Source organism: Lontra canadensis, unplaced genomic scaffold (genome assembly GCF_010015895.1).
Source record: "Lontra canadensis isolate GAN:19392208 unplaced genomic scaffold, GSC_riverotter_1.0 scaffold18, whole genome shotgun sequence".
NCBI classification, from domain to species: Eukaryota; Metazoa; Chordata; class Mammalia; order Carnivora; family Mustelidae; genus Lontra; species Lontra canadensis.
The window spans coordinates 17,034,553-17,058,400 of NW_022631012.1; the positions used below are offsets into that span (position 1 = coordinate 17,034,553).

General features: G+C 34.6%; 1 protein-coding gene across 2 annotated transcripts in view; it reads left to right on the plus strand.

Annotated features, from left to right (window-relative positions):
* PGAP1 (post-GPI attachment to proteins inositol deacylase 1) overlaps positions 1-23,848 on the plus strand; it is a 78,526-nt gene that overhangs the window by 52,503 nt on the left and 2,175 nt on the right. Inside the window, exons 14-26 of one of the 2 annotated variants that reach the window (XM_032860176.1) lie at positions 38-113; positions 2,453-2,526; positions 2,638-2,689; positions 3,210-3,276; positions 3,714-3,822; positions 5,667-5,705; positions 14,955-15,048; positions 16,993-17,083; positions 17,941-18,138; positions 19,362-19,497; positions 20,932-20,982; positions 21,648-21,835; positions 23,100-23,204. In XM_032860176.1, the coding sequence (XP_032716067.1) occupies positions 38-113; positions 2,453-2,526; positions 2,638-2,689; positions 3,210-3,276; positions 3,714-3,822; positions 5,667-5,705; positions 14,955-15,048; positions 16,993-17,083; positions 17,941-18,138; positions 19,362-19,497; positions 20,932-20,982; positions 21,648-21,835; positions 23,100-23,204 (1,280 nt within the window). Of the gene's footprint in view, positions 1-37; positions 114-2,452; positions 2,527-2,637; positions 2,690-3,209; positions 3,277-3,713; positions 3,823-5,666; positions 5,706-14,954; positions 15,049-16,992; positions 17,084-17,940; positions 18,139-19,361; positions 19,498-20,931; positions 20,983-21,647; positions 21,836-23,099; positions 23,205-23,848 lie in introns of those variants that run through there. The other variant, XM_032860177.1, reaches the window with a different exon arrangement.

Consider the following 23,848-nt stretch of genomic DNA (forward strand, 5'->3'; position numbering starts at 1 on the left):
CTATTTTTTTCTAAAAAAACAATGTTTTATATTTTAGTTTGTTGTAGATTGTGAATTCTTTAAAAAAGAGACACGATCCATTCAGCTTCCTGTAACTCATCTTTTTTCCTTTGGTAAGTACTTTGATTTTAGAAGCCTTAAGAATTTCTTCTTCTTTTTTTTTTTTTTTTTTTTTAAGTAGGCTCCACACCCAGCATGGAGCCCGGAACAGGGCTTGAACTCAGGACCCCAAAATCAAGACCTGAGCTGAGGTAACAGTTGGACGGTCAACCGACTGAGCCACCCAGGCATCCCAAGATTTAATTTTATTTTTAACACAGTTCTTATTTATTTTGCCAGTCAGTTGCAATAATGAAGAGCCTGTAACTTTATATATTGTGTATTTCAAGTATAGTTCTTAGAATAACCATATCATGTGTTCCAGTGGTTTGATTGTTATTTTAATAGTGGGCTAGAGGTCATCTTCTGAGAAGTGAAATTTAACTTTCTCCCTGGTCATATACATTTGCAAGTAATCGTGTGTGTGTGTGTGTGTGTGTGTGTGTTTGTGTTTGGTGGTCTTCCATGAATTTATACTGCATGTTGGCCCTTTTAATAAAACGTTTATTATAAGGTATAAATTGCTGTCTGCCCTATGGAAGTTTCAAGATTTCTCCAAATATTTTTCCCACTTTTTTTTTTTTAAGATGTTATTTATTTATTTGACAGAGATCACAAGTAAGCAGAGAGGCAGGCAGAGAGGAGGGGTGAGAAGTAGGCTCCATGCTGACCAGAGCCCGATGCGGGGCTCGATCCCAGGACCCTGAGATCATGACCTGAGCTGAAGGCAGAGGCTTAACCCACTGAGCCACCCAGGCGCCCCCTCCCCATTTTTTTTTATTGTTGTAAAATACATGTAACTAAATATGCCTTTAAATTTTATTTTGAAATAATTTTGAGCACTCAGAACAGTTACAGAATGAGCACGGAGTTCTATATCCTTCATTTACCTTAATGTAAAAAATGCAGTTGTCAAAACTAAGAAATTATTATTCGTACAACATTGTTAACTAAATTACAGGCTTTGTTTGGTTTTCATCAGTTTTTCCACCAGTGTTCTCCACATTCCCACATTGCATTCAGTTGTCATGTCCTGTTAATCTCCTCTAATCTTTGAGAGTTCCTCAGTTTTTCCTTGTCTTTTATAATTTCGACATATTTTGAAAAGTACTTGTAAGCTATTTTGTAAAATATCAGATACTTGGATTTGTCTAATGCTTTCTTATGATTAGATTAAGGTTGTGCATTTTTAGCAAGCATATCACTAGAGCTATGTATACTTCTCATTGTATCCTATGGATGGACATATGATATCACTATGTCTAATTACTAATAATGTTAACCTTGATTACTTGGTTAAGGTAGTGTCTTCCAGGTTTCTCCCCTGTAAATTTATTTGTTTCCTGTTTGTATTGAATAAATGTCTTGGGAGAGCTACTTTGAGAATGTTTCAGTACCCTTTTATCTTCAAAATAACCCACTAATTTTAGCATCCATTGGTTCCTCTAGTCTGAGGCAGTTATTACTGGTATTCTGTATTTGTTGGAATTCTTATGAAAGGAAAGTTGTCCCTTCTCCATTTATTTACTTAGTCAAATTTTATTTATGTCTGTATGACTCATGGATATTCTTTCATTGGATTATAATTTAATATTATCATCTCATTTTTTTGCTTAAGTTGTTCCAGCTTTGGATATTGGGAGCTCATTTTAGGTTGGCTCCTTGCTCTTTTGACATGGCCTATCTTTAAAATATATATTTTTTAATATTCCATTTATGAAAAAAATCTGTTACTTCAGAGCAGAAACTGTTTTAGATTTTTATCCCTCACCCAACCTTTTGGCGGGGGATAAGAAAGATACTCAGAACAATACAGAAATGACAAGTCTGAATCACTTATCTCATTAAAAATGAGATTAAAGGGGTGACTGGGTGACTCAGTGGGTTGAGCCTCTGCCTTCGGCTCAGGTCATGGTCTCGGGGTCCTAGGATCAAGTCCCGTTGGGCTCTCTGCTTGGTGGGAAGCCTGCTTCCCTCCTCTCTCTGACTGCCTTCTGCCTGCTTGTGATCTCACTCTCTCTCTGTCAAATGAATAAATAAAATCTTTAGGAAAAAAAAAAAAGATGAGATTAAAGACTTATAAAATGAAAGATCTACCAAGAAAGCATACCTGTTTGAAATTGAAAATATGTAGTTGACTTTTTAAAATACATATATTATAAATGTTGTCTGGAGTGTATTGAAAGAGGGTAGGATTTTTAGGAGTTCACCCCTCCATAAACAGAAATGAAAACCTATAAATTATTTTTTAATATTAAAAATGTATTAGCATTAGTTAAACACTGTTAAGCAATCAGTACTCTTTTAAAAACTGTTTGGTATTCTAAGTAATACAGTACTTTCAATTCAACAGGACTGTCTTCAAGGAAAGTGATATTAAATACAAGTGGCCTGTTTTATAATATAGAACTTCTAAACTTTGGACAGGTAATTATCCTGATTATAACAAGGATTTGATTTTACCTCACTGTTTAGTTAAGCAAACAAAATAAACTTTTATTTTTCTTGTTTTTGTTTTCGTGGCCAAACTCTTATTAGATATACCAGGCTTTTAAAATCAACGTAGTAAGCAAGTGCTCAGGAGTCAAAGGTAAGTGTATTTCTGAGAAGAATAGTATTGGTCATTTGAAGAATCAATAGATCTTCACTTGAATTTTATATAGTATCTATTTATTTATGTGAATTAAGATTAGAGTATGATAGTAGAAAAGCTGTATTTCCAAGAGATTTAACGTAGATTTAACGTAGTATTTCTTAATACTAAGTATCTTCAACTGTATCAGTTTAAATACCTACATTTTAAAAATGCTATATATATTTTTCTATCTCATTATTAATAGTAATTCAGTTTAGCTGTTTTACCAGTTTCTTAGTTTGCTCTAGTTTCCTAGTTTACCTAGTTTTTTTTTTTAACCTACTCTGCTCTAGTTTTCTAGTTTACCAGTTTCCATATACTCTAATATCTTTTGTAAGTCTAATTAAACATTATTCAATAATTCTTGGTAATTCTTTATATCATCTAAGTCTTACTGGTTATTTTTTATGAATGGGGAACCGGTAGTTAGGTATTGTATAGGTTTATAACACATATTTCCTTTATGTTTCCACAGAAGAAATAACTAGTATCTATAAACTTCATATTCCTTGGTCTTACGAAGATTCACTTACTATTGCGCAGTAAGTATATGCAAGAATTTATCTTAAACTTTGGCCATTTTGAATAGTACATATTCTTCTTAGTTTATTTAAATCATAGTGAAATTTTAATGAAACTATTTAAGTGCCTCTTAATAAAATGTTCCTATCCTTTAGGTAGCATTGTGTTCATAAGATAATATTATAAGACAATGTAGTATTCTTATCTAAATGATATATAACTTAAACTTTACTTGCTTGGAGCATTGACCCTTTCCTAGACTGTCCTCCAGTGCCTGTTCTAGATGACGGAGCATTCAAACAACTGTGATACAATTGAAAAAATGTCCATCTATAATAACGTATCTGACGTTTGTCTTCCTCTCCATTATTTCATTGTGCTGTCCAAGGATTGATTTAGCAATGGATATTTAACAGCATTTTGTATTTGAGAATGAATATTTAAGTTATCTTTTCAGGGTACCATCTTCCACAGAAATTTCTCTGAAACTCCACATTGCTCAACCAGAAAACGACAGCCATGTAGCATTATTAAAAATGTATACATCTTCAGACTGTCAGTACGAAGTAAGTTGCATGTTTGCTTAACTTTTAAGATTTAGTTATAGAATACACAGGAAATACATTTTTTTTTAAGATTTTATTTATTTATTTATTTGACAGATCAGAAGTAGGCAGAGAGGCAGGCAGAGACAGAGAGACCGGCGGGGGGGAACAGGCTCCCTGCTGAGCAGAGAGCCCTATATGGGGCTCGATCCCAGGATCCTGGAATCGTGACCTGAGCCGAAGGCAGAGGCTTTAACCCACTGAGCCACCCAGGCACCAGGAAATACATTTTTATATTAACCATAGATATATGGCAATGTGGAAGCCAGTAAATACATGAAATGGACTTTTATGATGCTTTAAATATTCTCCATTTTGCCTGTCAACACCACCTCAGTATTTCCTCAGCTGGACCATTGAAAGTATATGTCTTAATAAGTAATAGAAAATAAAATTGAGACTATAGATTAACCTTCTAAGTTTGGAGGCCCAAAGTTCAAAATTCTCTATAAATTGAAGAACATCATGAAATCAGCTGACATGGCTTTACTGCAGTAATTAATACGATATATGTTGGTTTCCACCTCTACTGGATAAGCGTAAGACTCTTCTTTCCTTTTCACTAGCTTTTTAAATCTCTGTTTGTCATTTATATGTGCAGTGTAGTATGCCTGCTGTGTTTGTTTTACTACCATAGTACGTCTCTGCTCCAAGAGAAGGGAGATAAATTTGACTAACACATACTTTTATGGATTCATGAACTAAAAGAGTCCCTCTGTATCAGAACATCCCAGGTTCTAAGGATTACAGATTTAAGAGATTATACATTTTAATGGTGATTTCTGGTTTATGTGAAATATCTTCATTCTATTCAGTTCCTTTAAACAACCTTAAATATTTGGGTTCTTCATTAGAATTAACTTGGGGTGGACTAGAATTGGTAGGTCAGACTGTACGTTGGCAACAAGTTTCATTGGACCTCAATTACGACTTATTTTGGATTTCATAGTATTTATTAATGCTTTAATATCTTTCTGTTTTTAACACTAAAGGATTTTGTAGGGCTATAATGGTTGTTGATGTGTGCCTTCATATTTCTAATAGTGATAGCAAAAATTCCATTAATTTGGCTACAAATACTGCACACTCAAAAATGTCCATGTTTTTATAAGTACTTTGTTTTTAAAATGTAAATATTTTGAAGTCATTTTATAATTTCTGTGTGAAATACATATTTCCTTTTTCCAGACTTCTTAGTATCAAAAAAGTGTATTTGTAATAGAGGTAATAATTGATTAATTTCTTTTTAAAATATTGTTTTGGCTTAAATTTTACCGAATATGCTCTGTTTCTGGTCTTGTATCCTATAAAACTTGTTTTTGTGAAATTTACTCAGAATTGCCTTAGCTTAACTATACTTAGTGCTATATAGTTGTAGGTTTGAGACTTAAAATACTGGTTATGTAATAGGTTAATTTGTGTTTAATTGTTCAGCAAACATATGTATAGCTTCTGAATTCAGTCGTTCAGTCAAATCCTTTAGCTTGAATCATGTGGTACTAAGATATTCTGGTTAATCAAATATCCTAGTTAGTTAAAGGGCTACTACCATAGCATTTATCCAGTTGTCAGAGAATTAGAATCCAGGAAAATATGCTGAACAATAAAACTACACTTAATACAAATTAAAATTTGTGGTTCAGAGGATTCTTATAATACCATAAATGAATTTAGATCAGTCATTATTAAAAAAATTAATGATTATGTGTAGAGATGTGCAGAAGTGCTTAGTTTAATAAAATGTGAGCTAGAAGGCTTTAGGAGAAATAACCTTTTTTTTTTTTTAATGATTATTTTTAAACTAGGTGACAGTTAAGACTTCCTTTTCACAAATACTTGGACAGGTAAGTGATTCCTATTTGATTATGGATTGCCTTAATCATGTTATAAGGCAAGGGTTGCAGACTTTTTTCTGGGAAGGTCCAGATAATAAAATATTTTAACAAACTAAATATGGTCTCTTGCTGCTGGAACTGTTGCAGCTGCTTCTTTCTTTTTCACTTTTCTCCTTTTCCTTCTTTTTCCCACTTCAATAAAATCCAACACCAATTCTTGGCAGATAGATCTTAGTTGGCCATGCCTGGCTTTAAGGTGATGCTTTCATTCCTAGAGATGAGAGCTGATTCCTGATTCTCAAATTAGTGTTTTTGGCTAATTGAATGTCATATTAAGATTTCATGTTGCACATACTATGCTATAATTCATAGTCCAGTAAAATTTATAGGCTCTGTCATATAAACAAATATTTTCAAATAACTTTTTATGTTGTATGTGCTTAATCTGTAAAAATAGAAAGTAAATTTTATTAAAAATAAACATGTTGAAATACTTTAAATTTACTATTTTTTGAGTTGAAATACTTTAAATTTACTGTTACTGTAGTTCATAAGCAAATAGTGTTATAAAAATAATTTATTGAGGGTGCCTGGGTGACGCAGTGGGTTAAGCCACTGCCTTTGGATCAAGTCATGATCCCAGAGTCCTAGGACCAAGTCCCATATGGGGCTTCCCTTGCTCTGCGGGGAACCTGCTTCTCCTACTCCCTCTGCTTGTGCTCTGTCTCTCTCTCGCTCTCTATTACTCAACATCATTATAATTTGCGGAATTGTATAACCTGGCATAAATAATAATATTAATTAGTCAAAAATTATATACTCATTTTAAAATTTACAAAAGTTTTATTGTGCCTTCTGTTATTTTTTATTTTTTTGTTGTGGCATAGCATAGCAGAATTTTAAAAATTTAAGTCCTTTAACTGTAATTATAAAACTCACAAATCAAAATTAACCCAGAAATTTTTTTAATACTTTTTTTTAAACGATTTTATTTATTTATTTGACAGAGATCACAAGTAGGCAGAGAGGCAGGCAGAGAGAGAGAGAACAGGAAGCAGGCTCCCTGCTGAGCAGAGAACCCGATGTGGGGCTCAATCCCAGGACCTTGAGATCATGACCTGAGCTGAAGGCAGGGGCTTTAACCCACTGAGCCACTCAGGTGCCCCTAACCCAGAAATTTTTTATATGCATTATCTCATTTGATTCTCATAACAATCTGGTGAGAACTAGATTGTGATTATTATTAAATCTGTGAACATTAGAAAATTCTAAGTTCATATGTAAAATGTGCTACATTAGAAAGAGAAGATTAAATGGTATAAATTGGAAGAGTAGCACCATGGATAGTTACAATAAATTCTCTAGCTTGTTAAGGGAACTTTTTTAAGAAAAATTACAGGGGATGGGTGGGAAAAAAAAAAGAAAAATTATGTCTTGGCATACAGAGGAAGAATTGATGCTATTGTATTTTTAGTATGTACAAAAGGCATGTTACTGTATACAGTGGTACGGGCTGAAAATATATTGTCTTATCCATATCATCCCTAGGGCTCATAATTCAGAGTAGTGACAGGAAAAGTCAAGTTAGCTTGATACTGGATAGCCAAGCATAATTATATGTCCATCAAATAAGGACATACTAATATTCTTGTTAAGGCATGGAAATTTATCTAAAAAACAAAGATATATAGGTATTACGGGATCAAAGGTGGGTACTTTTTTAAATGTCAAAGAATTTGTGGTAATTAAGTCTTTCCCAAATTACTGAAATATATGATGCTCTTCCTTCATGTTTATTTAAAAATTTAGCTTGAGAATGGGAGAATGAATTGATGTAGTATATATTATTCATCTTTTAAAAGTAATACATATTTTCAATGTTGCTGATTCAGTCAAAGAAGACTGAGAATAGGAATAAAGAGAAACAACTTGGGAGAATCTTTAGCCTTTGCTTAGTTAATTTTCCATCAAATTAGTTTTTCTTTCTTTCCTTTTTTTTTTTTTCCAGAAAAAGGAAAGAAAAATATTTACATGTTCTTTAGTCTACTCTAATGAAAGAGGGCAAAGAATATAGCTGAAATTAACTTTCTCAAGAGAATTATAAAAACTAGTAAGTCATTTCTATATAGGAATGAAGACTAATATTGCTAAATCTGTAGATTTTAAGAGAAACTGGAAATCTAGAGTCTTAGATAAAACTTTTTAAATTTTTTAATGTTGGCATCTAATTTGAAATGTAAAGAAATACTATGCCAAATACTAAACCAAATCAAGCGTCTACAATTTGAATATGTTGCATAGTAGCCCGTTTATGATTGTGGATTTTGTCATATGTTATACGAGCTGTGGCTGTAGCCCAGTAGAACAGTTAATACTCATAACAGTGATAGTCATTACAAGGAACTGCCATCTTCAGAATACTATATAGAAACTCCTAGAAGATTTCCAAAGACAGTGAAGAGTATTAAAGGTTAATAATAACAGCTATTTTCTGATCACCTACCTGTGCCAGTTACTGTGCCAAATGCTTTATACAACTGAACACATTTAAGCCTCAAACTCCCTGTGAGATAAGTGTTATTTATCTCCATTTTATAAGTAAACGCACAGGGAGAAGGTGGGGTAAAGCAACATGTCCAAGGACACAGAGCTAGGGAGAGGCACAGCTGTAATCTAAATCCAGAAGGCTGACTCTAAGCCTGCTATGCTGCTTAACTTCTATACGGTTTTCTTTTCTTTTAATTATTTAGAAATTGTAATGCTTCTGATAACATTTCCTTATATAATAAAACTATTTAGACAATGTCATATCTAGATAGTATTCAATATATTTTTAAATGTAATATTTTTAAATTGAGTTTTGCTGTAAGAAAATAGTCATATCAAAATTCAGAAACAGAATTGTTGTGGGGGAAAACCCTACTTTAGATTCTAGGCTTAAAAATTTAAGTTATACATTGAGAAATCTATGTTACACATTTAAAAATGATGATGATGAAACTATTTATGGCTTTATTATTATACTAATTTGATGTTGCTGCTATAAGAAATTGCCACAAACTTAGTGTTTTTACACAAATTCATTATCCTATAGTTCTGGAGATCAGAGGTTGAAAATGGGTTTCTAGTAAAGGTGTTAGTTTAGCAGGGTTGTGTTTCTTTTTTCTTTCTTCTTCTTCTTTTTTTTTTTTTTTTAGATTTTATTATTTATTCGACAGAGAGAGAGACAGAGAGGGCATGCAAGTGGGGGAAGTGAGAGAGAGAGAGAAGCAGGCACCCTGCCGAGCAGGAAGCCCGATGCGTGGCTCAGTCCCAGGACCCTGGGATCATGACCTGAGGCAAAGGCAGATGGTTAATGACTGAACCACCCAGGTGCCCAGAGTTGTGTTTCTTCTGGACACTCTGGGAAATCATGTTTGTTTGCCATTTCCAGCTTCTATAGGCTGCCTGCACTTCTTGACTTGTGGTCCCTTCCTTCCTCTTCAAACCCAGCAATGGCAAGTAGGGCCTTTCTTATATCAATTCACTGTGAATCTGACTCTTCTTCCTCTCTTTTCCTGCCTCCCAGGACCATTGGCATATAGTTGCTCATAATATGTTCTTATGATTGTATAATTTCTTTGGTGTTGGTTGTGATCTCTCCTCTTTCATTCATGATTTTATTAATTTGGGTTCTTTCTCTTCTCTTTTTGATAGGCCTGGCTAGGCGTTCAATCTTAAATTCTTTGAGAACCAGCTCCTAGTTTTGTTGATCTGTTCTACTGTTCTTTTGGTTTCTATTTCATTGATTTCTGTTGCTCTTTATTTAGTTTCTCTTCTTCTGCTGGGTTTAGGCTTTTTTTGCTGTTCTTTCTCCAGCTCCTTTAGGTGTAGGTAGGGTCAGGTTGTAGAGTTGAGACCTTTCCTGTTTCTTGAGAAAGGCTTGGACCACCTTTGCTGCATCCCAAAGATTTTGAACAGTTGTGTTTTCATTTTCATTTGTTTCCATGAATTTTTTTAATTCTTCTTTAATTTCGTGGTTGACCCATTCATTCTTTAGTAGGATGCTCTTTAGCCTCCATGAATTTGAGTTCTTTCCAACTTTCCTCTTGTGATTGAGTTCTAGTTTCAAAGCATTGTGGTCTGAAATTATGCAGAGAATGATCCAAGTCTTTTGGTACCATTTGAGACCTGATTTGTGACCCAGGATGTGATCTGTTCTGGAGAATGTTCCAAGTGCACTGGAGAAGAATGTGTATTCTGTTGCTTTGGGATGGTATGTTCTGAATATATCTGTGATGTCCATCTGGTCCAGTGTGTCATTTAAAGCCTTTATTTCCTTGTTGATCTTTTGCTTAGATGATCTGTCCATTTCAGTGAGGGGTGTGTTAAAGTCCCCTACTATTACTGTATAGCTGTTGATGTGTTTCTTTGATTTTGTTATTAATTCATTTATATAATTGGCTGCTCCCATGTTAGGGGCATAGATATTTAAAAACAGATGTTTAAAATTGTTAGATCTTCTTGTTGGACAGAACCTTTAATTATGTATGATATAGTGTCCTTCCTCATCTCTTATTATAGTCTTTGGTTTAAAATCTAATTTGTCTGATATAAGGATTGCCACCCAGCTTTCTTCTGATGTCCATTAGAATGGTAAATGTTTTTCCACCCCCTCACTTTAAGTCTGGAGGTGCCTTTGGGTCTAAAATGGGTCTCTTGCAGACAGCCTGTTGGTGGGTCTTGCTTTTTTATTGAATCTGATACCTGTGTCTTTTGATTGGGGCATTTAGCCATTTACATTCAGGGTAACTGTTGAAAGATAAGAATTTAGGGCCATTGTATTGTTTGTAAGCTGACTATTACTGTATATTGTCTCTGTTCCTTTCTGGTCTGTGTTACTTTTAGGCTCTTTCTTTGCTTAGAGGACCCCTTTCAATATTGTCTGTAGGGCTGGTTTTGTGTTCTTTCAAATTCTTTCAGTTTTTGTTTGTCTTGGAAGTTTTTTTTAATTTCTCCTTCTATTTTCAGTGACAGCCTAGCTGGATATAGTTTTCTTGGCTGCATATTTTTCTCATTTAGTGCCTTGAATATATCATGCCAATCCATTCTGGCCTGCCAGGTCTCTGTGGATAGGTCTGCTGCCAATCTAATATTTCTACTGTTGTAGGTTACAGATCTCCTGTCCTGAGCTGCTTTCAGGAGTTTCTCTTTGTCTCTGAGCCTTGTAAGTTTTACTATTAGATGACAGGGTGTTGACCTATTTTTATTGATTTTGATGGGGAATTCTCTGTGCTTCCTGGATTTTGATGCCTGTTTCCTTCCCCAAATTAGAAAATTCTTTTTCCATAACAACTTGTTCCAGTATACCTTCTGCCCCCTCTCTCTTTCTTCTTCTGGGATCCCAGTTATTCTAATATTGTTTTGTCTTATGGTATCATTTATCTCTCAAATTCTCACCTCGTGATCTAGAAGTTGTTTATCTCTCTTTTTCTCAGCTTCTTTATTCTTCATCATTTGGTCTTCTATATCACTAATTCTCTCTTCTGCCTCATTTATCCTTGCAGTTAGAGCCTCCATTTTTTATTGTACCTCATTAATAACCTTTTTTATTTCAGTTTGGTTAGATTTTAGTTCTTTTATTTCTCCAGAAAGGGATTCTCTGGTATCTTCTATGCTTATATCAAGCCCAGCTAGTATCTTTATAATCGTCATTCTGAACTCTAGTTCCAACATCTTACTAATGTCCGTATTGATTATGTCTCTGGCAGTTAGTACTGCCTCTTGTTCTTTTTTTTGAGGTGAGTTTTCCCAGTTTGTCATTTTGTCCAGAGAAGAATAGATGAATGAGAGAACAAAATGCTGAAACAACCCCCAGAAAAATATACACTAAACAAATCAGAATAGACCCGAAAGGGCGGGGGGTAGGGGTGGGAGTAGAAAGGCAAAAAAAAAAAAAAAAAAGAATATGATCAGGCTGGTGAATAGAACAGAGCCACACACTAGATTCTGATCTTTAGAAGAAACTGCCTCCCAAAATTAAAAAAAAAAAAATTTATATATATACCAAAATAAGGGTAAATATGATGAAGGGATAGAATATGACTATAAAGATGAAAATTAAAGATTTTATAAAAGGAAGTGATAAGAAGTTGGTTGAAAAAAGAAAAAAAAAGATTAAAAAAGATTAAAAAGGAGAGAATGTGATCAAGCTGGAGACTAGGACAAAGCCATATACTAGATTTAGGATATATTTTGGGGGGCGCCTGGGTGGCTCAGTGGGTTAAGCCTTTGCCTTAGGCTCAGGTCATGATCTCAGGGTCCTGGGATCGAGCCCCGCATCGGGCTCTCTGCTCAGCGGGGAGCCTGCTCCTCCTCTCTCTCTGCCTGCCTCCCTGCCTGCTTGTGATCTCTCTCTGTCAAATAAATGAGTAAAATCTTTTAAAAAAAAAAAAAAAAAGGATATATTTTGGTCTGTTGGAAGAAACTGTATCCCAAAATTTTAAAGAAAGAAAAACTTAAATAAACAAAAAATAAGGTTAAATAGAATGAAAGGATAGAATATAACTGTAAAAATGAAAATGAAAATGGATTTTAAAAAGGGAATTGATTAAGATGTTGTTTGAAAAAAGAAGAAAAATTTTAAAAAATAGAAAAAGAAAAAAGAAAATTAAAAAAACTAACTTTGAAAGACTAAAGAATCATGGGGGAAAAGCCATGAATTCTATGTGCTACATTCCTCTAGCACTGGAGTTTTGCAGTTCTCATTGATTGGTAAACTTAGTCTTGGCTGAATGTTCTTGCTGATCTTCTGGAGGAGGGGCCTGTTGCAGTGATTCTCACATGTCTTTGCCTGATGCAGAATTGCACCGCCCTTGCCAGGGGCCAGGCTAAGCAATCTGCTCAGCTTTGCTCTCTGTACCTTTTGTCCTCTGAAAGCTTTCCATACAGCTTTGGAGGATGAGAACGAAAGTGGCGGCCTCCCAATCTCTGGTCCCAGAGGAGCTGAGAACTCAGGGCCCCCCTCCCCAGGGAGCCTTCAGAGAAAAGCAATCACTCCTGTCTCCCTGGTTTCCAGCCCCACTCCATGCTCACCTGGCCTGCAATCGAGCGTTTCTGTCTCTGGCACCCCCGCACCACTCCTCCTGGGGAGGAAGGGAAGTCTCCCTGGACCTGCTGCTTGTTGGGTCCCTGCTTGAAGAATAGTGGCCCAGCTGTGCCATGGATTGTGGTTTAAGGCAGCCCTGAGCTGAGAGCCCACTCTTCAGCTCCATCTTTGTAGCCAGCTTCTCTGCTCCGATACTTGGGACCTCTGTCCCTGAGCTCTGCCCGGTCTTTCTGTGACCCTGAGAGTACCGAGACCACACTGTCCCAGGGAGGATTCCACCCCTTGCTTAGCTACTGGAGCGACGTCCCTTAGTGGAGCAGACTTCTAAAAGTTCAGATTTTGTGCTCTGCTGCTCTTTCCCTTGCTGGTAGCTGGCTGATGGAAGCTCCCTGCCCCTGTGGTGTATCTTCCAAATTATTGCCTCAGATTCACTTCTCCACATGTCCTACCTTCTAGAAGGTGGCTACTTTTCTGTTCATAGAATTGCTGCTATTCTTTTCTTCACTCTTCCTGTTGAGTTTGTAGTAGTTCAGAATGGTTTGGTAACTATCTAGCTAAATTCCTGGGACCAAATGAAATTTAAGTCTCCTACTTCTCTACCATTTCTCCTCCCCCTCTCCTTTTTTTTTTTTTTTTAAGATTTTATTTACTTATTTGACAGAGATCACAAGTAGGCAGAGAGAGAGTGGGGAGAAGCAGGCCCCCTGCTGAGCAGAGAGCCCTATGCAGAACTCGATCCCAGGACCCTGGGATCATGACCTGAGCCAAAGGCAGAGGCTTAACCCACTGAGCCACCCAGGCGCCCCTCCTTTTTTCTTTTTTAAGATTTATTTGAGAGTGCAAGTGTGCGCAGTGCACGCATACACACACAGGAGAGAACCTCAAGCAGACTCCCTGCTAAGTGGGGATCCTTCCCCCATGAGGGACTCCACCTCGCCTCAACCCCATGACCCTTGAGATCATGACCTGAGTCAAAATCAGATTCTTAGCCAGCGAGCCACCCAGGCACCCCTGTTCCTTTACTCTTGATAACTAAAGTATGCTATATGTTTTCTACCAGGTCATTAGCAGGCATTGAGTATCATTTAATTTTTTAAAACTTTATAGCTAAAAAATGCTAACCATTATTTGAGCTTTCCATGAGTCATAATCAGTCATTGTAGATTATAATAATAAATACAATAATGAAAACACTTGAAATATTGCAAGGATTCTCAAAGTATGACACAGAGTGAGCAGATGCTATTGGAAAAATGGCACCAATAGACTTGTTCAATGCCAGTTGCCACAAATGTTCAATTTGTAAAAAATTCAATTATCTCCAAAGTGCAGTGAAGCAAAAACAATAAAATGAGGTATGCTTTTAATAGCAGCTAATATTTTGTGATAGCTGAACATGTTTAATACTGTAAATGCTTTACACAAGTGAACATCCTTAAACTTTAAAATCACCTATAAGGTAAGTACCGTATTGTCCCCGTTTTACTGATGAGAACAATAAGAGTTAATGAGAAACTTGTTTGTCTATTAACTTTTTTTTTTTTTTTTTTTTTAAGAGTGTGCATGCATGCAAGGGACAGAGGGAAAGGGGAAGAGAGAATCTCAGTCATGCTCCATGCCAAGCGTGGAGCCTGACACCGGGCTTGATCACATCACCCTGAAATTATGACCTGAGCCAAAATCAAGAGTTGGATGCTTAACCATCTAAGCCACCCAGGTTCCCCTACTTGTCTATTAGGTTTTTAATTGTGCAAGTTTTGGGCTCCCTGTGCCTGAATTTCTTCATCTGTAAAATAGGGATAAGAATTACCTCAAAGGATTTTGGGAGGAGAGAATGAGATAATGCATATAAAATGTCTAGTATCATGCCTGGACTGTATTAAATGCTCAATAAACGTACCTTGTAAAAAAAGTCTGTAGTATATGCTACTCTACTGCATATTTTTTTTTGTTGCACCTTTATGAAAAATTCTGATTACATGTTTCTAACATACTGTATATTCTTGGTATTTATTTTACTTACAGTTTTGATACCCATTACTGGAGGTACCTCTGTGGCCATGTCAGGGAAAATATAAAGTGAAGAAAGAAACTTTTATTTCATGTGAAAGTACATTAATTTCATTAACATGAATATTCAGAAGTTGCCCTTTGATTTGCCTGTTTTCTAGGTAGTTAGATTTCACGGTGGAGCTCTTCCTGCTTATGTTACATCTAGTATCCTTCTTGCTTATGGAGGACAGTTATATTCTCTTTTCTCAACAGGTAAGAATGTTTCTATTCCTCCTCTCCATCTCTCTCCACCCCTTTTCTCCAAAGTTCTTCATTACTACTTATTTGTCCCTCATGTGGCTGAATTCATGACCCATCTCTCCAGTTCACAGGCATTTCAGATCCTCTGGTTTTAGGAGATCCCCAAGAAGATTCCTTACTTAGCTTTTCCATTTTACACTTTAGTGCCTGAAGTTTTTTCCCTTTATTCTGAGGATATCTTAAGAGGTAGAGTCTCCTTGACGGGGATCTTGTTCCACTACATCAGTTAGGTCCTGCATGGAATAACTGAGAGTTTATTTTAATGAAGAGACTATTTCAAAGGTATGGGTAGGGTTAAGAGAAACCAACAAGAAATGATTAAGTGCCAGGTTAGCAGTAGAGCCGTCTGATACTCCTCATTTTCAGGCAAGGGAGTGAGCAAGCCTAGAGGGCTGTAGTGGAGGGCAGCATTACTACAGCTGTAGCCACTGTCAAGCTGTGGCTCAGCAGGGGGAAAAGGCAGGGAAATACATATACGAACCTTATTTCCTCTTATCAGTGGCTATCATTTCATTGCACCTAAGTCAGCTTCCCAGAGTTCAGAACAAAGTAAGGGTGGAGAATGAATCTGGAGATCCAGATTAGAATATACACTGCATTGGACAAAACCTTTCCTAGAGGATAGCAATGAAAATAGTTTCCCAGGAGCCTGCTTTATAAAGCCCTCACACATTGTTGGGCTTGGGTTGTAATGAAGGGAGATGAGATAGGAAAAGACAGTGGATCAAAATACATAAAAATAGTCCAAAAATATCCCTATCATTTCCTCTTGCCAAATCCTTCTGCAGCTACTGATTTCCTTTCGATGACTTACAATTTCAAGTCTGCCTTTAGTATTCATTTTAACTTTCATATGCTGCTTTTGGGAATGTGAAATGGTATAGATGCTTTGGAAAGTAGGTTGGCAGTTACTCTGTGACTCAGGAACTGTACTCCTAGGTATATATCCAAGAAAAATGTGAACAGATACCCACACTAAACTTGTGCACACATGTTCACAGAAGCACTATTCATATCCAAAAAGCAGAAACAACCCAAGTATCCGTCAGCTGATAAACACATAACTAAAGTGTGCTGACACCTGCTACCACATGGATGAATCTTGGAAACACGCCAAATAAAAGGAGCCAGTCACAAAGGACTGTACATTATATGATTTTGTTTATAGGAAATGTTAAGAATAGGCCTGTCTGTAGAAACAGAAAGTAAATTAGTTGTTCCCTGGAAGCAGGGAGACATTGCAGGTGACAGTTAAGGAGAACAAATTTGTTTTGGGAGTAATGAAAATGTTCTGAGACTGATTGTGGTGATGAAGGCATAACTGAATATACTTAAAACCACTAAATTGTGGGGCGCCTGGGTGGCTCAGTGGGTTAAGCCGCTGCCTTCGGCTCAGGTCATGATCTCAGGTTCCTGGGATTGAGTCCCGCATCGGGCTCTCTGCTCAGCAGGGAGCCTGCTTCCCTCTCTCTCTCTCTGCCTGCCTCTCTGTCTAGTTGTGATCTCTCTCTCTCTCTCTCTGTCAAATAAATAAATAAATAAATCTTTAAAAAAAAAAACAACACTAAATTGTGTGTACTTTGAATGAATTGTGTGGTATGAGAATTACATCTCAGTTAAGTTGTTTTTTTAAAAAAATCATGTTTGGAGCTTTGTGAAAATGCAAATGGTGAAACCCCAGCTTTGCCTTCCTGAAGTTGTTTCAGAAGTGATTGTGTACTCTTACGTATGATCTATTGAGTTATAGTAATTCCTAATCTATGAAGAGAGTCTTTATGATAATTGTGACCCTTGCTTTCTCTGACATGAAGTGTGTTGCTATTACAATGCAGTCAGTGTATGATATGACTCATGGTTACTATGAATTCTTCACATAATTTTTTTTTTAATCACCAGGTCATTGCTTAGAATATGCTACCATGTTGGATAAAGAAGCTAAGCCATACAAAGTTGATCCTTTTGTAATTATGATTAAGTTTCTGTTGGGGTAAGTTTTATTATCTGTGATAATGATTTTAATTATTTTATATATATATGAAACATGTTTAATTATATATATGAAACATGTTTCATATATATAATAGGGGCATACATATATAGGGGCATAGTATGCCCCATAATGATATATAAATACTCATACAAATATGGCAATTGTCTTATTTTATTAAATGGGATTTTTAGGCAGAGTCCTAACAGGTATATCAACATTTACTTTGATATTATAACCATTTCAAAAGTAATTATAGATTTTTATATATTTTATATATATATATATATATATATATGTCAGTTATAGAAACTTAATCTGTAAATATACCAAACTTCTTAAATTTGCAAAGAGATACATATGGTCCATAATTTTTGAGTATCTCAAATTCATGAGTGCAAACCATTATAGGATATTTGTGAAACAGTGCTTCAGATCACTTTTTCTTCCCATACAAAGTGTATTTTGGATCTCTACCACACTTAGCATTCCATTTTTAATTTATTCTTATTTTGTGTTTTTTGCTTAGAACCAGTATACATTAGATCTATTTTTGTTAGTTATTACAATTAGCTGTTGGTATTCTAACTTAAAAAAAAAGACAACTTACTTATTACAAGGAACAGCATTGATACTCAGGGCTCAGATCCTTGAAGATCAGTAGACTTGCTTGGAAGATAAATAACTTTTTCTCTACAAGGAATTGAAATTGGTTTTTCAGTATAAGTACACATTGAGTATCATGAAACTTAGGGGACTCTAATGAATGGCCAGATACCTCAGATATTAAATATTTGAATGTCAGTTGTTGATTTTTATTATTTATGTATTTATTGTATGTTTTCTTTTATCCACAGATATAAATGGTTTAAGGAGTTGTGGGATGTGTTAATGTTACCACAATTAGATGCCATCGTTTTAACTAGTCAGAGTATGTGTTTCCCCCTTGTATCCTTGATTCTCTTTCTGTTTGGAACATGTACTGCCTACTGGGGTGGCCTACTGTCTTCTGCATCTGTGAGACTCCTTTCTTCATTGTGGCTAGCTTTGAAAAGGTAAAGAATGACTGAAAGCTTTCTTATTGCTCTTAAGGAAAAAAGTGTATTTTGATAGGGAACCTCAAAATTAGTTGGCTTTAACTAAACTCTAATTTCTAAGGAAAGAAACCTTAGAAAGGAAAGAAGTTCACTTCTTCTAGAAAAACTAGAAAAACGTAGGTTAGTGTTGAAAGTTATATCTTTGTTGAAGATAATCATTCAGGGGCACCTGGCTGGCTCAGCCAGAGGAGCGTGCAAGTCTTGATCTAGGGGTCATGAGTTTGAGCCCTACGTTGGCATAGAGATTACTGAATTAAATAAAAACTTTTATTTAAAAAAAGATAATCATTTATTGCGTGTTAAATGCTGTTTGAGTTAATGCCAAGAGTTAATCAAAAACGTTTGACAGAGGGATGCCTTACTGGCTCAGTCAGTAGAGCATCTGACTTTTGAACTCAGGGTCATGAATTTGAGCCCAGCATTGGGAGTAGACATTACTTTAAAAAGTGACAGATTACAGAATTATTTTTAATTTTTATGATTGTAAATCTTTTGAAGGAAGAAATATTTCTCTGGCAATGCTTTTATATGTTGACTTCCAGTCAAACCTGAGAGCAAGAGAATTCCAGTCAAGATACTTAAGATCAGATTAGATGAAATGCAAAAAAAATTCCAAAACATTGCCTAGGGTTTTATTTTGGATCCAAAGACAAAGTTTGAAGCTAATGGTAGGCTTTTCTGATAAACCACTGACCTTAATTTCTCTTGCCTCTGCTCCTCACTGGACATGTTACGTGATTTACTGTCATAGAAGGGGTTGTGGTGTGATGCTTCTTCCTTCACCCTTCTGAGGTGCTTCTGACACTAATAGCATCATAAATCTGAGTGATCTCGAGACTTTAAGAAATAGAAAACTGTTTTTCCTCCTATCAAGATAGAAAATATATATGACACAGGGCCTATAATTAATGATTATTTTTAGCAGCATTTTTTCTAACTTAGTACAAATATCAGCCATTCTGTATCTAAATGAAAGAGGAGCTGTCACAATGTATTACAGAATATACGAATATATGTCATCCCTTGCCTTTATGAAAAAATATTTTACTGCTTACCTTGTGATACTTGCATATTAATAAGCAGGAGAGCCTGGCAGAGTACTGTATTATTTTCTTTCTAAATATGACTGTATAAACAACTGTTAATATTCTTTTAATAGCTTTATTCTTGTTTTTTTCCAGGCCCTCTGAACTTCCTAAAGATATCAAAATGATATCAGCAGATTTGCCCTTTTTGACAATTGTTTTGATCATAGTAGGTTGGACAACTTGTGGAGCTTTTGCCATACTGCTTACTTATCTTTATTATGTGTTTAAGGTATGTCACATCACTGAAGTCAGAATAACTAGGCTTTGTGACAGGCAGACATAGAATTTCCTGTAGGTGCTGTTAACAAAAATTTTAACTATAGCTGTAGTAACCTGTTATTTAAGGTTTAAGTGTAGAAGGTTTTTTTAAACATCTTAGTTATTTAAAATATATGGTTAACTACGGAGCTGAAATTATTAATCTGAGTTCAGTTAGTAAAAACAAAATAAGGGGAGAATATATAATCTGTTTCACATTGCTTCTTGCTCTTACAAGTAGTATCAACTTTTTAAAAAGCATTTTACTAGAGCAGTTTTTATTCATACCTTCTTTTGAACAAGGTAATAGACAAAAAGTTATGTCACTGGGATCAAGCTATCAATTGTGCTGACATAATGTAGAATGTTACAGATGTTGCTAGAGAATCAGGAGACAAAAATAAATAGCCTAATAATTTTACTGAGGAAGTGAAAAACTTCCAAGAAGGCTGATAGCAGGAAAATCTAGGTTATACAACTACATACTCTCCACATTAAACTTAGGTAGAGACAGTTGATACCAGAATGGATAATCATTTTCTTTTTTAAACAATGGTTTATTTACATCTGCTTTTAACACTAATATATGCACATCATACATTCTCTTTTCCAATGGAATTTATGTCCATCAGAAAAATCTATTTACTACTTTGATTTATAAATATGATATTTTTAGCTTTTTAAATTGGCGATTTCAAATAATTGACCCAATGAGCAAAACTGTCTAAGTACTAAACTGGCTAAATACTTAGCCATAAGCAAACCTAACAAATTAAACCTAAAGATTTTCTGAGGTTCTTGTAAGCATTTCACCATATATAATTGAGTTCAGATTTTCAAAAATTGAGAATAGATAAGACATGTTTAATTCTTTATACTATACTGAAGATAATCAAATATTTTACTCACAGGATGCTAAGTTATTGGAGCAAAGCATATTTAAACATAGGTTCTCAGAATCTAGAAGGTATAATAATATATCACACTCTGAAAGTTTTATTATTTTGTTTTTTAATCCTTAATAGCAAGTTTGTGTAGTTATTATTTACCTTTTCTGAAAGAATATTTGTTTGTTTGTTTTTTAAGATTTTATTTATTTGACAGAGATCACAAGCAGGCAGAGAGGCAGGCAGAGAAAGAGGAGGAAGCAGGCTTCCTGCTGAGCAGAGAGCCCAATGCGGGGCTCCATCTAAGGACCCTGGGATCATGACCTGAGCTGAAGGCAGAGGCTTTAACCCACTGAGCTACCCAGGCACCCTGAAAGAATATTTGTAAAAATTTAAATATATTTTTAATTAGATTTCTTTACATTTCAGATGACAGTGTTTCTCAGTTGTAATAAAAATGGTTGTTTTTTTGTTTCAAAGTAAAAGTGAAATTAAACATTCTTTTTCTTTTTTCCTAGATTGTTCATCTGCAAGCCAGCCTAACAATGTACAAAAATAGCCAGACTGTGGTAAGTTTTATTTTCAAAACTTTACATCACTTTAATATAAAAGAACATGGGGAAATAAAGTTTTTTTTAAGTTAGGATTTTACGGTGTCTAAAAAAGGTGTCATGAATTTAAGTTAACTTTAAAAAAATTGAACCTATTTAGATTGTCTAATTTTAATTTTGTTGTTGTTGTTAAAGAGAGTAAGCATGTGGTGGGGGGGCGGGGAGTGGTAAAAGGGAGGAGCAAAGGGAAAGGGAGAGAGAATCTCAAGCCTCAAGACCCCAGCTCCCCCAATGCAGGGCTTGATTTCACAACACTAAGATCATGACCTGAGCCAAAGTAAAGAGTGCAGTGCTTAACCAGCTGAGCCACCCAGGTGCCCCTGTCTAATTTTAATTTGATCTTTATCAGTATTTATGTCATGTTTATTGTTACAAATTATCTCTTAAATTTTAAGTAATTACTTAGAGGATATAGTCTCAGCAATGGAAATAGCAAGTCAAGGGATGAAAATTTTATAACTAATAACTGCTTTAAATTACATTGAGCAAGGTAATTTAATATTTTATTTCAGTTTGGTTAGAAAGATGTGGTTATTTAGCTATTAAATAATTGAGTATGATTCTGAATAAAATAATAAACCTAAATTTTAATATCTTAGTAATTTTACTATATTGCTTTATAGAATCCCAAACACTCTAGAAGAAGTGAAAAAAAATCAAATCATCATAAAGACTCTACAGTACACCATCTTCGTTTATCTGCCAATGATGCCGAAGATAGTCTTCGCATGCACAGTACTGTGATTAACTTATTAACATGGATTGTATTACTCAGCATGCCATCTTTAATTTATTGGTTAAAAAATCTCAGGTGTGTTTTATTTGTATAATTGTAATTTATATGCTTCAAACAATAAATATCTGTAAGTAGAAATTTATCAGATTTCTAATGATCCATAAAACTTGCTCAAGAATAGGAAGCTATATATAGCTCCTGAAATTTATTTTGAATATATGCACATTTTTCCCTTATTGTGAGAATATAAACTTCCTCAAAATCTGACTAAAAGAGGGAAGTTGTATTTTATTATTTTACCTTTAATCTTCTGTGAGTCTAGATATTATGTGAAAATGTGCATTTTGTTTTGTTGACTTAAAGTACTCATAATGCTTAGTGCTTAGGTATTTTTCAATTTTATGTTTTCTTAAATTTGGAAGGAAGAAAATGCTTACATTTAAAAAGATTAGAAGTAATGGAAAAAAAAAGACGTAGTTTTCTATTTGAATATCAAACATTGAACTAAAATAAATGACCAGCTATTTTACCACTGAAAACCATTTTTGCCTTATCACGTGATAATTGTTTTAGGTTAAATCAGAGTGTGAAAATGCCCTCTAAGATTATTTCTAGAATATTTAGTTATTGGTAAGTATTTTTAAAAAAGCCTACCTTATCCAAGTAATAACTGATCCCCTACTCAATATGGTTTTCAAAAATAATATAAAAATTTCAAATTATCTAAATACTGGAAATATTTTTTTCAAAAGCCAAGTAAGTTTGATAAATTAGATCAACAGATTATGAGATGTTAATATCCTTCCTTTGTCCCTCATTTTAGTCAAGATCAGATTTTTGTTCACAAGTTTGGGGAGAAATTACTTGAGGAGTATGAATTTATGATTCTGAAAAGCTATAGATGCCTCACTGTCCATAAAGGCCAGAGATGAGAATTTGTGGATTTTTTAAAACTAGGGACAGTTGCTTTATGTAAACCTTCATTTTTTTTTCATTGTTTTTTGTTTTGTTTTGTTTTTTACTAGAGCAGACTTAATGTATTTTAAATAATTTGTTTTAATAAAAACATTTCTACATGAGGTTTCAGGCATATACCTGTGATTAAAAGGAAGTGCTTCCATATTGGATATTTTCATTTCCTTTAGTAGTTTCTGAACATAGTTCTCCATATAAAACTTCAGGTATAAAGATGATCTGTAGCAAAGTTATTTGCCAAAGATTTCATGAGCTATTTAGAGCTCTCCTATCTACGAAATGTTTTGAAATTAATTTGATTCTGGTATTTAAAATGATTAGGTGTGCTTTGTTGATTTAGGAGGGTTTTTTCTCTTTGGTATAGGTATTACTTTAAACTTAATCCTGATCCATGTAAACCTTTGGCATTTATCCTTATTCCAACTATGGCAGTTCTTGGAAATACTCACACTGTTTCAATAAGATCCAGGTATAATAGTTTAATCTTTGTTTTTCTCACATTTTTTCCTAGTCTTAATAGCTCTTCTTTTATGTCTGAAATGTGTTCTTTATATCTCAATATTTTGACTGTGTCCAAATATTTGACTAAATATTATGTCTAAATATTTTGAGATATATTCCTAAAGCTAAAGCTGTAATTGTATAGTAAGTATGGTTTGTGTGCAGGTATAATTTATATGGAAGCATATTTTATTTGTTTTCTTAATTGTGGGTTTTACTTGTTAGGATAGAATAACTTTTTATTAAAATTTAGCTCTTACAAGATATGATGACTAATAAAATTTGTCTCCAGAAAGTACAGGAGTGAAGTGAATAGGATTATAAATGAAGTAAGATTGGCCATGATTTGATACTTTTTGAAGTAGGGTGATGAAGTTCATTATACTGTTAGTTCACTTATATATATGTTTAAAGTTCTCTATAATATTTGACTTTTCATTGACTGGTTTGGTTGTTTGCTCTAGGAACCTGTTTTCAGTTGATTTTGGCAGATGTTTGCAGATTTTCTAAAATGAAGCAGACCTGGGTTTTGAATCTTGGCTCTGCCTTTTAATAACTCTATGTCCTTAGACAGATTTCTTAACCCCTCTTATCCTCAGTTTCTCTATTTGA